Source organism: Pleurodeles waltl, chromosome 5, assembly GCF_031143425.1.
Source record: "Pleurodeles waltl isolate 20211129_DDA chromosome 5, aPleWal1.hap1.20221129, whole genome shotgun sequence".
Lineage (NCBI taxonomy): Eukaryota > Metazoa > Chordata > Amphibia > Caudata > Salamandridae > Pleurodeles > Pleurodeles waltl.
In genome coordinates, this window is record NC_090444.1 from 775,595,672 (window position 1) to 775,612,445 (window position 16,774).

A 16,774-nucleotide genomic window follows, 5' to 3' on the forward strand; every position below is an offset into this window, starting at 1 on the left:
GGAAGTGCTCTCTGTCTAAAATACTGTTGGTAATTGGTTTTCCCAAGCTTTGCATATTTTGGTTTGCCAGTAAGTCCATAGTCCAAGTGCACTAGGTGTGCCCAGGGCTCGTAAATCAAATGCTGCCACTGGGCTGCAGCACTGATTGTGCTACCCACATGAGTAGCCATGTACTCGGACCTGCCTCTGCAGTGTCTGTGTGGGCAGCTTTTACTGCCATTTTGACCTGGCAAGTGCACCCACTTGCCAGGCCCATACCTTCCCTTTTACTACATGTAAGTCACCCATAAGATATGCCCAAGGCAGCCCCATGAGCTGGGTGCATTGTATTTCAAAGGTAGGACATGCATTGCTGTGTTTTACGTATCCGGGTAGTGAAATACTATTAAATTAGTTTTTCACTATTGCAAGGCTTATCTCCCCCATAGGTTAACATGGGGATTACCTTGAAATAGCTTTTAAGTACAGTTTACCATTGGAGCGGGTAGAGAGTTGGAGTCTCTGAAAAATACGTCTTTTTGTGAAGTTGTTTTTTAAAATTGTAAGTTTAACAATGCCAGTTTTAGAAACTGGGCATTTTCATGCTTAAGCATTCTGTGCTTCTGCAGGGCTGTGGAATACACGTCTGGGTCAGAAGGACAGTTTGGCTGTAGTTGAATTCTCTCTTGACAGTCACACAAAGGGAGCTGAGGTGCGCCCAGAATATCCTGATGGGTCCTCCTGGGCTAGAGTAGTGGAAAGAGCTGACACTTGCACCTGAATAGGGTTGTCCCTGTCCTTACACATAGCAGTCTACACCCCTCTGGAGTGTGTCTGGTGCCAGGGAAGGAAAGGCAGGGTCTTGTGCACTACAAATAATTTGCTTTGAAGTACTTCAGAGGCAGAAATAAATATAATTATTGGACCTCTGAGACCACAACTTCAGAACCCTTCTGGTATGAGGACATTTTGCCAGGAAGAAGAGCTAAATGCCATAGGAGGGACTGCCACACTGCCTGTTGCTTTGCTGGCCTGCGGCTTGCTGCTTCTGTCCTGGAAGTGAAAGGACTAGACTTTTTGCTTTCTACAACCATGCTTTCCAAGGTTTTCAAAGGGCTTGAACTGAGCTTGCCTCCTGTTAGAAGTCTCAGGCATATCAAAGACTTCATCTGTCAGCACTTGGGCTCTCTTGCTGAGAGATCTGATCCACCAAGTGGTGCCAAATCCAGTTCCTGGGCCCTTGGGAGTGAATTCTGGTGAAACCAAGTGCCTCGACTCCAGAGCGACTTCAGAACCGGTACAGCTTTCTGACTTCTCGCCCTGCCTGCATCAGGAGCTGCGGTCCCAGCTGAGTGGAATGGCCGTGACCACTTTGCTGCACCACCTGTGGCCCCATGGTGTGATCGCGACCCCGCAAAGTCGATGCCTCGCATCTTGACCTGCAGGATTCATCGACACCCCCGCCGGATTATATGGAATTGACAAATAGCCACAGACGCCTCATCACCTCCCCTGCAACTGTAAGGAACCAACGCATCGCCACAGACGCTGCATCACTTCCCCTGCAACTGTAAGGAACCAATGCCTCCCTTCCCCTGCCTCGCAGTAAGAAACTGATGCCTCACCTCCTTGGTAGCTGTAAGGAACCTGCGCCGCACCAGCTCCAGTGACTCCTCACCTCCCGACTCCGTGCACCATCTTTGTTTCATCGTTTACCAAAGGTACTGTACCTGGGGTCCAGGTGACTCCATGACCGACCCACACTCCCTTACGAGTGGAACCGGACTGTTGGGAATGACTCAGTCAACAACGTTGTGCTATCCCCAGTTGGAGCTATTGTGTTTCTAAGTGTTTGTATGGAGATTTAATCTTAAAAAATTTGTATCTTTGCTTGTGTATTTTTGTTGTTTTGGTCTTGGTTTTATTCACCTAAATATTGACTCTGTGACTAAACTGGTTTGGAGTACTTTTGTAGTGTTTTCACTGTTACTGTGTGTGTGTGTGCAAATACTTTACACATTGCGTCTGAGATAAGCCTGACTGCTTGTGCTAAGCTACCAAGGGGCTGAACAGGGGTTATCTTAGCTGTGTGGCTCCCTTAACCTGATTAGAGTGAGGGTCCCTACTTGGACAGGGTGCAAATCACTGCCACTAGAGATCCCATGTCTAACACTTACTAATGCGCTTGAGCACACTCATTGGTATGAAGTGCTATATATATACAATTGCAGGAAAACAAAAACTGCCATACAATGCTTGCAAGCCCGCTGCTTATGTTTCTGAACTAGGGACAGGAGCAGATTGCTTCGCAAGACTTCAGGTCACCAACAGGGCTTGTCCTGATTAGTCAGATGAAGACTTGAGGGATGAGGTTGAAGTCATTACCATCCGTGTCATGATGGTTGTGCTCTAAGTTGTTTGTAAAGAGTGGGCCGTTAAGATGGAAGGAGGGACTGGAGTTTGCCGTAGGGAAGAGAGCAGAAGTTACTTTTTTTTTTTTTTTTTTTTTTTTATATGAGTCAGCAAAAAGTGCTTCGAGAATTGGCAAGACCCTATTAAAGAGATTACTTTATGAACATATGGATTACACATGTACACAACCTTCATAATACAAATCGAAGAAACTCTGCTACAACCCTACAATCCTACCCAAATAAGATAGTGAGTGTTTTGATATTTGCCAGTAAGGTCATGCTGTCACCAGGATCAATTGAGCAAAATGAATGAATAAACACACACTTATTTGTGTGTAAATAATTTTTCTGCGGTTTCCAGAATGTGTATTTTATTTTTTTTTTAAACTTTTTTATTTACGTATAACCATTATTATTCAAAAATTTTAAAATGTCAATGTTTTCTCTGGTGGCTAATATGCCTAATTGTTTTCCTATCAAATTTTTGATCATGTAACTTATTTTCTGTTTAAAATATTGGGGAAGTGATATCTTTCCTCCTTTTTGCCACAGATCAATTGTTTCCTACATTGTTGCTCCTGAAGGAACCATTCCCACGGGTATTGGGCTTGCCCCTTTATTGAATGCGCTTGAGGGCTACAATGAGCACAGGACTTGAATCTGGGCATACTCTTGTCGCCCAGGGTGGTACATCAACACACAAAAGGCGAGGGGAGGAATGCTTGGAGTTTGTCCTGTTACTGACAAGCTGCTCCTTATTGATGAACCCCAGTCTGGGCAAAGCTGCTCTTAGGTTGCTTGCGCTCCGGTTCAGAGCGACCTGGTTTGGCAGTTTGGGCTGGACTGTTCCAAGGCTGATTTGCATATGGCTGGGTGTAATCGGAGGTGCCAGAGTGGGCAAAACAACTATGGGCTGGACTGTTAACCCGAGTGAGTGTCAGTGGTTAGACAAATTGCAAGCATTCCTCCCATCAACTTTTGTGTGTTTGTGCTAGTACTGCTTGGCAGAGACATAAGAACTTCGGGATCAGTCAGGACCGCCACTCTGAGCCTGTGCCAGGTGCAGCAGCTTTTTTTGCAAACCTATGGGAGCAAAGCACACTTGGAGAGCTCTGACATGTGGTGTGCCCAGTTCAGCAAAAAGATGAAGTGAAATCTCTCTGCCCGTTCTTTCCTTATCCTAAGTGTTCTGTATTTTTATATGCACGTTGCAACTGTGCTTGTGAGAGGACAGTGTTTGTTGTTAAATGAAAGGGTGGAGGAGCCACAGCGCGAAAGTGGATCTACTAAGCACATTTTTAAGTATACATGTTCACATTTTCACTGTAAACCTACAGTGAAGCACCCTTAAACCAGTAGGGGAAGCCCCTAAGAGTTTAAGACAGCCTGGACCCTTGGGCAAGTGGCAGATCGATTTAAAGCTTAGCCTGTCTTTTTCTCTACCCTTTTCCATATTCCCCATTTATAATGGGTTATGCCTTAATCTACTGAAGGTTGTAGTTTCATTTTATAACAGTCACCAAATGGGTGAGCTGGAGCTGTGCAGTGTTCATCGGAGTAATGCAGAAGCCTGAACTGAGCAGGAGGACAGATGGTACAGATGGTAATACCAAAGAATGTTGGCACCCTATGGTAGTGTGGACATGTGTATCCCACCGGTAGATTCATAATGATATGTTGAAGTTGACCCTCCCCCTTGAAAAATTACAAGCATACAATTTTGATTCAGGAGTTCCATATACGGAGGCCATGTGACCTGTAGAATTTGTGCATTTTTGTTACATGTAAACAAGCATTCCATTGTTAAACACAGCTGGTCTCTACAGCATTCCCTTTGACTAGCTGTATGTGCACCTTTTTTATATTGTGTTTAGAGATCCGCAAAAATCTTAAACTTTCCTGTCTCATTAGATTTGGTGTTTTATCATCTGGCATTTATTCTGTGCGGAGGAGGGTAATGTGAAAGGGTCTTGCCTCTTGCAAATCTTTTCTCCTCCATTTTGGGGTTCTAATTTTCTAGTCATGGAATTCTTCTGGTTTTTCTAATTTCTTTAAAACATGAGATGTGTTGAAAGGCATAGTAAGAAGATGTTTTTATCTTGTTTCTAGGTGGTTTGAAACTTGTGCACGTTCGTCTGGCAACAGCAAACGATAGTTCACCACTTTTGGATAACACCCATGCTCCATTCATAACTTCAGCAGCTGCTTTCCGGACATACAGCAGAGTCTGGGGAATTTTGGGCAACTGATGCACTGGATGACAGACTTCTTTACAGAATATATTCTATTCAGGCTACTTAAAGAATCCGTATCCACTCTTGTCCAGCAGACCAAATCTCCAATCTGCATTACAACACAAGACACTTTGAGTGTGTGAAACTGTGGCGCTTCATGGTTCTTGGGCGACTCAAAGATATTGATTATCAAGCCCTCTCCTGTCCTATAGATTCAACAGCTAGATGCGTGTACCAGCTACTGCTTGAAGTTTATAGTTATTGGAGCTTCCTTTCCGGATTGTATGTAGCCAGTGGTTCTACTACAAGAATATCGGAAGGTTTGTACATCCGGCCTTATCTTTGGAAATGGCTTCCAGCCCTGATGAGAAGCGAAGCAGCAAGGTAAGCAAATACGTCAGGTGATGGCATCATGCAATAAGTGCAGGAGGAATGCTGATAACATATTTGCAGTCCAGGTAACAGTTGACAACCTTCTAAAGAGCCAGAGCGTTTCATGTTTTTGGTGAATTTGGGGTGGGGCCGGTGGAGGAAGATACATAAACTCATATGCACTGCCTGAGAGCTTGGGTTGAAGATGGTTCCTTATTGCGGATGTCAACGCTATGTGACTGATGTGTTGCAGAGCTATTTGGCTGTTAGCAGGGCTGTCATCGTGTTCTTTCCCTCGGGCATGCTGCCTCTGTTAGGTGCAGATGGCACGGTTGCACCACAGTGTGGCAGCCATCAGGAAGATCTGCCACATGCCTCCCAGCTCATTGCCTCCTGGGGCCATTGTGTTCCTGCAGGCCCTTATACTGCTTTTTGACACTTGACAAAATCCAGAAGCAGACCGAAATTAAATGGTAAGGTTTTCACAGCAAGTTAATATTTTAGCTGGACTTTTTTTCATTTCTTTGTGACTCTCTGATCATTATTATCTCTAATCATTAAGATTTAGCTCAAAGCTCCAAGTCTTGTCTTAATTTAATCAACACTTATTTTTAGTCTGCACTTCAGTGGCGCACCTAGGCTCAAGATAGACAAAAATGGACCACTTGGAAAAGTGTATGGGTAGAAAAAAGAGCTTATGGGCTTACCATAAGCAATTCACTAAGCATAATCAGAATGGTCTAGTTCTCTAACTACTACGTGGAACCCTCTTTTTATTTGCAAAGTGGTAGCTTCTTGCTTTGGGCAGGAAAGCACGAATCACAAGACTCCGTGCCTAAGTGCAAATGGCTGCTTTAATTGAACAGTGTAAAACGCTGGCAACTTATTGTACAACATATGCATCCAAAAACCTGCATCCTTAGTACAAAAATATACCTAACCCCAACCTTCCTTTAAACCTCCCTCAAATTAAACCAGTTTGCATATTCTTGCCCTTTCCTTACATATCTCTACCCATTATAAGTACTATCTCCTTTATCTTTCTGTTGACCTCCGTATTTCTGGCCTCGTTACCCATTCACGTTAGTATGCCTCATATAACCAGGGCTAATTAAATTATGTGGTTCTACTGCGTTTTCTGCCAAATTATGGATTTGCCGCAATTTCCCCATAATCCGCCTGCTGCATAATATGCATATTTGTGTTCAAACAGATCAGACATTACTAAACACTGCTAATTGGTTACTATCCAGTTGCTGATTACTGTATTTAGGTGTTAAACTGATACTTTTTGGTCTGAAACCTTTGCCCATCGTTAACTTAGAATGACAACATAAAGAATAGGTTCACAAAATACACAGCGTTATTATTGCATTGCATTATTTGCCTTTTCTTGACATAATTTAGTTAACCCTGGTACATAACATCCAATGGCCCTGCATATAGCTCTATTGCGATACAAACACTAGCCCCCTACTTTTTTTTTTTCCTTTTCCTTTTTCTTTCTTTGCTACCCATGCAACTATTTGTGCACGCTTTTCTGAGTTTACTCACCAGATAAAATCCTCCCTGGTGTGTTCGCTATTCCCACCACAGCCCAAGCTATCAAACGTTGCCTTTCTTGACACTTTCCAAGAGCCACACCGGACCATCAAACTTTCAGCTGCTTAGTCATAACTCCCTAGTTCCATACATATTCCACATGCCCCAGAGCGTAGCTGGTTGATCTTTAAAATCTTTTTCTTGGCCCTTAAGAGCATAATGAACTCCATTTGCACCATCGTATTTGCAGCTGAATGGAAAACCAATACATCTGAGTACCGCAACCTCTAAATAGTTTAGCCAGCATTGGCAGCAGCTGCTGCTACCTCATGCACCCTTTCCCCCTTGTACACATATTCCCTTCCTCCCCAGACCCAGTTCTTTCCTAGGTGGCCTACCTTCCTGCTTGGCTACTCATTTGATGGAGTGTTCAATTATCTGCACCTGTATGGTCCCTTTGTCGGGGTTTGGCATACGTCTTGTAGTAAAAGAAAAATGAGGCTTATGTAGAAAATAATCCAGCAACCCAACAAGATCCTTTTATTCTCTTCCCCTGCCCTTCTCTTTTTTTTTTTTTTTTTAACCCTATTGGCCTCAATTTACAAATTCAAAACTTCCTCGGGTCTAACATGTCATGTGGAAGTCTGAGCTCCAGTGACCAAGGCCCTGATCCCCTCTTTTACCCCAGCCTACCCACTTTTGTTGCTGCTGCTATCCTGAATTAAAGATTCCTGTACTGCTGCTTCGGAAAACCCAGCACTCCCAAACCTTCATAACACGTAAATCCTAACAATGCAGGATTGTGACCATGAACAAAAACAGGCACTGTTTTCTGCACAAAATGTTGCTAAGTCTTAAACTGGCATAGTTCGGCCACTGCTTCCTTTTTCACCATATCTAATCTACCCTTCAACGCCTTATAGATATTGGACCTTTTCAACAATATCTTTGAAGGAACCCTGTTCCAACTTATCTCCTCTATCCCCACTTAAGAGTCAATGACACAGAAATCTAGAATTCTTTGAAAATTTAGTTTAACAAATTTTCCTCCCACCCCATTAAACAACTCCTGTATTGCCATCATTTGAGCCACAACTGTTACTGTTATAGAGCTCCTGCACCTATTGATTTCAGTCCTTTCCCAACCCTCTAACAAAATTTTCAGGCAAGTCTCTACCCCTCGCCACTCGAGAGGCATAATCCCCAAAAACATTTGCCATAGAATGTTCCACCAGTCACATAAATTTTCCGGCGGTTGTAATGGGAAATACCTTTTTGTCCCTCAAACCTAACCAATACTGTACCACATTCTGTCTTCCCTGTTCAAGCTTCCCTTGCCCCACTTGTAATTTATTGTGACTAAGCATGGGGCCTGGTAGATACCACTTGTTTTCCCTAAGGAATTGAACACCATCATAGACCTATATTTTATAAGCCCATCAGCATGGCAGTCTACTTTGCCTGCTCCTGGTGCCAGTCCATAAAAATAAAACTTCTCTTACTTGAATGAAATAAAGCATCCATAGTGTTATCGTCAACCCCTTAGACATGGCGAGCTTTAGGTAATTTTTTTTTTATTTTTATTTTTTCCCAGCCACGCACAAAAATGCACAATTAGTGCAGGACATCTTTCTTATCACTTTTTTTTTCTATCTGCAACCACTAGCCACCACAGCATTATCTATTTGACAGGTATTATTATTATTATTATTATATATATTTTTTTGGCAACGTCTTTGCCTCACAGCACCGTCACCACCAGGGCGATGGATGGAGGTTGGGGCGAACAACCCCAGAAAAGCTAGGCTTGTCCTTCTTCCCACCACTTGTTTGGCCATTCCTGTGCACACTACCTCTCATCCCCAAAACTACCTGCACCCTCTGCATCTTGAAAATTACCGTTCTTTAACAACATGGTGATCCTGGTACATCCCTTCAAAAGGCAGGCCACACTTCCAATCCCTCATTGCTGCGCTCAGCCTTACCTTATGATATAAAACTGATTGTGCCACTGCAAAACAAAATCTCCTGCAAAATGCTGCCGTCATCCGAAAACAATCTGTCCCTCTCTAATCCACCTCACCCCATATCAATCCACCCCACTCCAATCCAGTCCATTCACTCCAACCCACTGTTCCCCCAATCCACTCCAACGCACTCCACCCTGTTCCATACCACTCCAGAAAACAGCACTCTGAGACGGTGCACTATACAACAATCTCAGCAACTGAACTCTGCTCCCTTCTCCTCTACTCCTCTTAATCCACTCTACAACACTCTACTCTAACAAATAGTCTACAACAATCTATTCCTTCCACTTCACAACACTGACAACTGCCACATAACAGTCTATATAAATACACTTCATATCATGCCACATAATTCCAGTCAGCATAATTTCACTCAACAGCACACAGGTTCCACGCAACTGAATTACACTCCACACATTTCCATTTCATACCACATAATGTGAATGTAACCCACATAATTCAACCCAGCACCACATGTACACAACACACCACATACATCCACATCATGCCACAAACTTCAGCAGCACACCACATAATTAAACTCGACAAGCTACCACTTCACAACACACAATGACAATCCACATAATTACACTTCATGGTGTTCAAACCAACTCCACGTAATTCCAGTACACTCAAAACCACATAATTTCTACCCACATAATTATACTGCACACCATGCCACAAAATTCCACTACACACAATTCCACACTACACAAATCCACGACTAACAATTACAATCCACTCAACATAATTCCACTCTACCCCACATACCTCCACTCCCCTCACTAACACATGGGTAAAAGACATTGGGCCTCATTACGAGTCCGGTGGCCCATGGACCGCCAGACTCGTGGTGGCGATCGGACCGACTGGGGCAGTCCGACCTCCACATTATGACTGTGGTGGCTCCGCCATAGTCCGACCGCCGGCACCACCGGGTTGCTGCCAGCCGATGGCATGGCTTGCCGGCGGTCTTAATCTGCCAGGGCAGCGCTGCCCTCCGGATTATGACCCGCATTTCTGCCAGCCTTTGCATGGTGGTCTGGCTGCCATGCAAAGACGGGCAGAAACGGGGTGTTGAGAGGGCCCCTTGGGGGCCCCTGTACTGCCTATGTACTTGGCATGGGCAGTGCAGGGGCCCCCATGGACAGCCCCGTCACGCTTTTCACTACCCGAATTACGGAATGGTCAGCAGTAAAATCACAATTTTCATTGCCTTAATTATGTGTACCTCATTGATGTTAAGGGTTGAAGTCCGCGAGTTGTGGATTAATAGCGGATATTATACTCTTCTTAATTAGCCTGTTAGACATGAAATGTACGTTTTCTTTCTGCCATTGTTATCAAAGTAGTTCATATTTTGAGGGCTTTAATGGTTTAAAAGACTTGTGTGTTTGTATGTATGTGTGTGTGTGTGTATATATATATATATATATATATATATTTTTTTTTTGCGGAATCGGCTCGTAATGAGCTTGATTGCACCGTCCCCAAAGAATAAATTGAATCCCTGGTAGTTCCCTTGCGAGAGATTGCCATTAAACCTTTTATGGACCCGAAACAAGCATCCTGGGACCGGATTCAGGGTTTCACTGGGTTTGGCTGGGTCCAAACTGGGTTGGCATGGTGAGCAAAAGAACGATGGATTAAACCCAGATCTGTGACTGGGTGTGAGTGTTTGCATTGTTCTACACTCCGTCCATCATCCTTTTGTTTTGCTAAAGTTGCCCCAAGTGGGAAGGGTATGCCCAGACGTGGGTCCCTTGCTCACTGTGCCACTGGATTCAAGCTAGCCTGGCTGATGAAGGGTGAAACCCTGAAACCGGTCCCAGGATACTTGTCTCAGGTCCAGGGAGGACCTGGCTTGGCAGTTCGGGCTGGACTGTTCCCATGAGGAACAGGGTCAGGACTGATTTGCATATGGCTGGGTCCAAACTGGGGTGGCATGGGGAGCAAAAGAACGATGGATTAAACCCAGATCTGTGACTGGGAGTGAGTGTCTGCATTGTTCAGCACTCCGTCCATCATCCTTTTGTGTTGCTTTCTTTGAAAACCTTACCACACAAGCACCCCTCTTCACTGTTATGAATCTAGTGGACATGCAACCAACACACAACTACAGAGACATCCACAACCAACACACATGCGCGCACACACACTGTCACAGTCCCTTTCTGCCTTTATTCGCTGCACATCGCAAACGGCCCCTCCCTCCCAACCCATCCAGTGTACAGCCACCTTTTTGATGTTGTATTTTGCAGTATTTGTCAAGTGAGTGCGCCTGCTTATTGCTACTACAATACCCCGAATACTGGGACAGTAATACATCTGCGTTCATGGGGGGGGAAAAAAGGGCAGAATATTACATAGTCTCATTGAAACACTTCAGGCGTGTTGTGAAACGGCTTAATCTGGAGAGTTAAAATATTAGAGTGACCCCAAAAGCACACAATGTCTTTGTGAAACATTTTCTCTGATCTTCTTGCCTGTTAGGATATCAACTGCAATGTATGTTTTGCAGTCCTTTTCACCACAAAACTATGCGTAATTTGTATTGTGACCAATATTTTTAACCTTGTTTTACTCACTTATATGGGTAGCGACATTTTTCCCAAATTCTAGGGAACCTGCAGTTGGTTTCGGTTTCGGACTAGATTTGTATTTTGCACTTTATAGCTCCATTCTTAACCTATCTGCGTAGCTGATGTTATTAAGAATCCTCTTTGTTCCTTGAATGGTATGTTTCATTTTGTATCGTATTCACATGGAACAGATTTTCTAAAATCGTCCTGTCGGTGGGTGTAAATAATGCTGATGGTGCATTGTCTTTCGTGGAATCTAGTTTAACGGAGTTGACCTTTCTTTACCTCTTTACTGTAGCCTCAGCAGATTGGGGAGGGGAGAGGATGTTTAAAAATAAATAAATAAAATAAAAGTATCCGGCTAATGTGGGAGAGTGATGTGGAGTAATGAGTCACGATTGGATTGAATAGTCAAAATTGCAGGACAGCGCAGTCAATGTTGGAAGAAAGCGTGTTTAAGGTAGATTGTTTATTAGAAGCCTCTGACCTCTCTCAAACACCCCTCCTCCAAACATACCAAAAACTGTTGGGCTGTTTAAATGCATAAAAAAAGTGCGTGCTTTGGAACAAGTTCATAAGAAGTTTACTGGTGGGGCAGTTCAACAGGTAGTAGGCTGACATCTAATTTTACATGTTACCTTTGGAAACGTGCTTACTTTGAAACGTTATTGAGGCCACTTTATTTGAGTTTTCAAACAATTTTATCTCCATCTTGTTTTCCGCTAGTATAAGCTGACATCTTTTCAGAGGAGTTATTTACCTGTTTCTTGTATGTGTATGCACATGTTTTGGGTTCTACAGTGGAACCAAACTGGGCATTGTGCATTAGACTGAGACCTATACCTCTTCAGAAAGATTTTAAAGGGTAGGTAGATAACTTTGAGTCTGTGTGATCTATTGTGATTGGTTGGTGATAATTTCTCGAGTGCATAGATGTTCCACACCTTCTCAACACACAGGTGTAGGAGAAGTAACAAGCTTGCTTCCATAACTGCACCAAAAAAGTTTGTGCCGTTACTGATAAATTTGTGATCTACCTAGCTCTCGGTACAGGCAGAGGAAATTCCTTGATTTCCTCCCAGGACTCCTAATAATATAATTAATGGATGTAAGGAAATAGTCGCACCACATTTCTGTCTAATATATAAGAAAATATCTTTCCATTATGCATGGATAGATCACAAGACCACCATGTGTTTTCTTTGTGCAAAACCCAAATAGAAGATTTAGTGGCTGTCTGCCATTTTGCCCCCATGTTTCATCTGTTATCTCACTGCGAAGCATAGCTGTGTTTAGCTTTAGACCCCAGCTCTATCATCACCCATTGGTACCAATTTATCCTATTCAGACTTGCTTATTTACAAATATGTTCTTGAGCTGAGGCAGGTTTTTTTCTTTTTCCTGTTTTACAGTTCACTTGTCTTCATTAGGCTGGTTATTGGCAGATGTTGCATTAGTTTAAAGTTTTACCTCTACCCAGTCCCAGTTCTGCCTACTTGTTTTCCATGGCATGTAACTTGCATCTGAAAATAAGTCTTCCAGATACAGGATTGCCCTCTGTTAAGGTGTCTAAACCTAAAATCACTAAATCGGGATGCATAATCTGGATTATATGTTTGGAGGGGGGGGGGGCATTGGTTAGGGGAAATGTTATGAAGCCTGCCTTGGTGTTTGCTGTCAATACTGTAACAATATGAGAGTTCTGGCAAGAATAGTTTGTCTCCCAGATAATGCTCTTGGTAGTAACCAGAGTAAGATGCTTAATTGTATGCAAGATACATGTTCCTCTACCAAGACCCCGCCACTGCCACATAGGCCATCTGAGAGACCTGCACTGACTCCCCATCAACAAGAGAATCACTTTCAAACTTCTCAACCACGCTCACAAAGCACTGCACAACACCAGACCAGAATACCTCAACAGATGGCTCTCCTGCTACACCCCGACCAGGCAACTCCGCTCTGCCGACCTCGCCCTCTCAATCGTCCCACACATATGCAGAACTAGAACCTGCAGCAGATCATTCTCGCACCTCTCCTCCAAGACTTGGAACGCACTTCCCACCCACCTGCGGCTGTTCGAGCAGTAGCAGCACCTGTTCCCCACCACCGCCTCCCCACCTCGGCACCTTGAGACCCTGACGAGTGAGTAGTGCGCTTTACAAATTCCTTGATTGACCCCGCCACTATTAAGTTGTTTGTGATTCCAGTCTAATGTGGAGCAGATCTGGACATCCTGAATGTAAGCCACAATGTTCCTGAGTCCCAGACTAACCACTGAGGGGGCTTCTAAACAGTGTAGCTCTGGAGACTGCAGGATGGAAGTCACTCCATACAAAAGAGATTAGCTTACTCTGGATTTGATATAAAACTAACACTGGGAACTGGAACTGTAGAGTTTCTGCAACACAAAATACTCTCGGAAGGAAGTTCATTTTACTAAAGAAATCCTGCCTACCTAGGTTGTATCAAGTTTGCCCCAACTCTAGATGTTTTTATATAGGACTCATAGTAGTGGGGTAATGTTATGACACAGACATGCTGTGTTTCTCAGTAGATTTATTCCTAGATACCTAATAGGGCCTTGTAAACACGTAAAGCCATTTTCTTGAGGGCTTCTCAGGCCTCCTCAGCATCAGTAGTTATCCCCTGAGATTGCAGTGAAACAGGGTAGCTCTTCCTTTAGTGCCTGACCGGAAGTCTCTGACTCTGTCGGAAAGCATAAAACCTAATCTCTGAAGCCAGCTTAATTTCTCCCATCCTCACCCCTTTTATGGCTGGGTTGTTTTGTACTCTCTGACTAAAGGGCTTCATCATGAGGGAAAACACCAGTTGGAACAAGGCGTGGGTGGCTGTCTAGTCCTCCTATTAACAGAAATCATTCTCTTTTAACCTTTACTCTAGTTGTTAACCTCTTAAAGTTGGCTAGAATTAGATGCTTCATCTGTGAGCCCAAGGGAGTTAGTGCAAGATTTTAGTTAAGTAAGACCAATTAACTCTGTTCTTCTCTCACTGGATACAGGGAAGGCATTCAACAATCAACTCTTTGGCTTTTTTTGCTTCTTCTATGAAGGTAATTGCCAGTCTGTAGTCCCATGTGTGACATTCTCACAAAGCCAGCTTCTCGTGGTGATATCACGCTAGGCCAGAATGTTTGAAGGAGTGCTACTAGAAAGGAAGCAAACATTTTTGTCTGTATTAAGTTGGATGATTGATCTGTACGACAGACAAGCTGTTTGGTCTTTCTCAGACTTTAAGAACAGTGTGAGTTTTGATTCCATTTCCCTTTGCTAGAATGTGATTAGAGACTTTTGCCAAAGGTTCTGATAAAAGGTTAGTACAAGCTTTTTATAAAAGAAAACTGAAAGTCCACTGCAGCCCTTCTTAAAAATCGTGCACTAAATTTTCTTCTGCAAAGAGCGCCTTTTTATTAGGAGGTGAACATACTTAAAATGCTCTTGGTGTTGGAGTGAAGTATTCTCTTGCCTGCCTAAGCTTGTAAGCTAAATGCCTATCCACTTTTTTTTACCCTTCTTATAACACAATTGTTTTATGTACAACCCTGTAATGTACCCTGTAACGGTTGTTCTAGTTCACCCCTCACTTTGCATAATTCCCTTTTGAGTGTGAAAATTTTGTAAGGAAGGCATCACAGTTCTTCCAATTCTTCCCTTTTGGTTTCCTAAGCCGTTCAGATTTTGCTGGTGTGGAAAGATAAGTTTCCCCCTTCATTTCTCTCTTTGCAGGGTCCCAAATACTGTTCCAACCCTTATCCCATTTATTATTTTTGTGAAATAGTAATCAACTGCTTCCCAAATACTTTCCCTCCCCACTGAACTCCCTCAATGCGTCTTCCTTTATCAGCCATGGTCAATGTGGGGTGGTCACAGGGTCCAAATGCATTCACACTACTGCGTGATAAGACTGGATTTTTAACCCTATTTCTGCAGGCACAATCTGCGGTAGTAGATCTCTAGAGGATGTAGGATCTGTGCACATTGAACTGAAATCTATGCTCTTTGTCCCTAGGATGTTGCTGCCTCGAAATATCCCCCAAATCTAGATCTGATGACCCTTGAAGTGGATCTATCTTCCCTTGGTTGATGAATGACATTGAAAATCTCCACCTGTAACAATGAAATGTTTTTGAGAAATGTGAAACTCTGTGCAAGAACTCAGCATAAAACTGTTCCTTCTCCTCTTTGGGTGCATATAGGGCTTATTTGGCCTACATTAGGTTACCCAATGTACCCTGAATCACCACATATCTGCCGTCTGTCATAACTACCTTTACCCTAGTTCAGCCATCCTTGGCTTTCATTGGGCATGCAAAGTTGTTGGGTGTTACTGAAGTCTGTGAAATCTGGAAAGGTGCCTCTTTTAAAATACCATGAACTACGGCAAGTGGTTGGTGTGGGGGGAGGTGTGTGTTTTTTTTTTTTTTTTTAATTTTATTTTTTTTCCCCAATCCCGTCCCTGGTCAAAACCTATGTGGGGGGCTTCTAGTGAAATCCTGACATTAATCGAGGGAAAAGAAAATCCAATCTGTCCAAGTAAGACTAACCTTTGCCACCATATAGACTGCAGTGCCAGATTCATTCTGTATTAGCATCCCCCACCCTCTTTCACACATCTTCCATCTGCTTACATCACAAGTTTCACAATGGGAGCTGCCAAATGCTTTCATGTCGGTCAGTGTGCTTCCTGTTGATCACAATGCATGACTCGGAGTCAACAATGACTGTGGTAATGCCTGTATTTACACTCCCACTGTTGTCTGCCTCGATTGGAGAGTAGAGGAGGATGTTCTGAGTGTGTCACTGTGGAGTATTCTTTGCTATGTGCCCCCTTGCAGAGTCAGTTTTTTGAGGCTGCTCCAATCAGCAGCCTGAACTAACACACGTTTTCCATGTTGAAGGCCTCCGCTGAATTCTCAGGCATGGACTCATTGATCCTAATGTGTGAAGGATGTAAAGGTCGTAATCTAGCCACCTGACCTTATGCCTTCAGGTCTCTGCCGTCTAGGGTGACAGCAAGGCCATTATCATGCTCTAGCTGAAGTTTAAGCGGGACACTTCTTCCTGGTTCTGCACACTGGCCACGCCCGCCCCCAAACACTTTGCATCAGACAAAAAGCATTACATTTTAGTTCCTTTCTTGAAGCAGCAGAGAGAGAACTGCAGGGAAGCCCTTATAAAGGTGTTAAGCTCTGAGACACAAATTTGCCACATTGTTGAGTGAGAAATTCGGACTCTGTAATTATGGCCATCTTTTCCAATTCCTTTTCATGAACGTTAATCTTTTTTCACCTAAGAGTAGCCTATGCGACAAGATCTTCAGTGCTGTACCAAGGGTATGGAATTTTATAAATGGTTGTCTAAGCAATGGGTCTCCTCATACATACTCTTGAGCTGTTTAAAACAAACAAAAATCTCTTGTCTCCTTTGAGATATAAGATGAGAAGTTATGGCCATGTTCTTATTCTTATTAGGCCACCAGGGCTTCTATTACATCTGAGTTTTTGGATTCAACCAAAATGCTAATTTACCTTTCTGTAGATGTAGGTGGGAAGCCAACATTCCATGGTTGTAAAGTACTGTGTTCTTGTTCACACCAGCAGA

The 16,774-nt window shown here is 43.4% G+C and overlaps 1 protein-coding gene across 2 annotated transcripts in view; it reads left to right on the forward strand.

Annotated features, from left to right (window-relative positions):
* SNX5 (sorting nexin 5) overlaps window positions 1-16,774 on the forward strand; it is a 229,078-nt gene that overhangs the window by 5,177 nt on the left and 207,127 nt on the right. For both annotated transcript variants that reach the window (XM_069234748.1, XM_069234749.1), the window contains exon 2: window positions 4,503-5,011. In XM_069234748.1, the coding sequence (XP_069090849.1) occupies window positions 4,976-5,011 (36 nt within the window). In that variant the 5' untranslated portion in view covers window positions 4,503-4,975. The remainder of the gene's footprint in view (window positions 1-4,502; window positions 5,012-16,774) is intronic.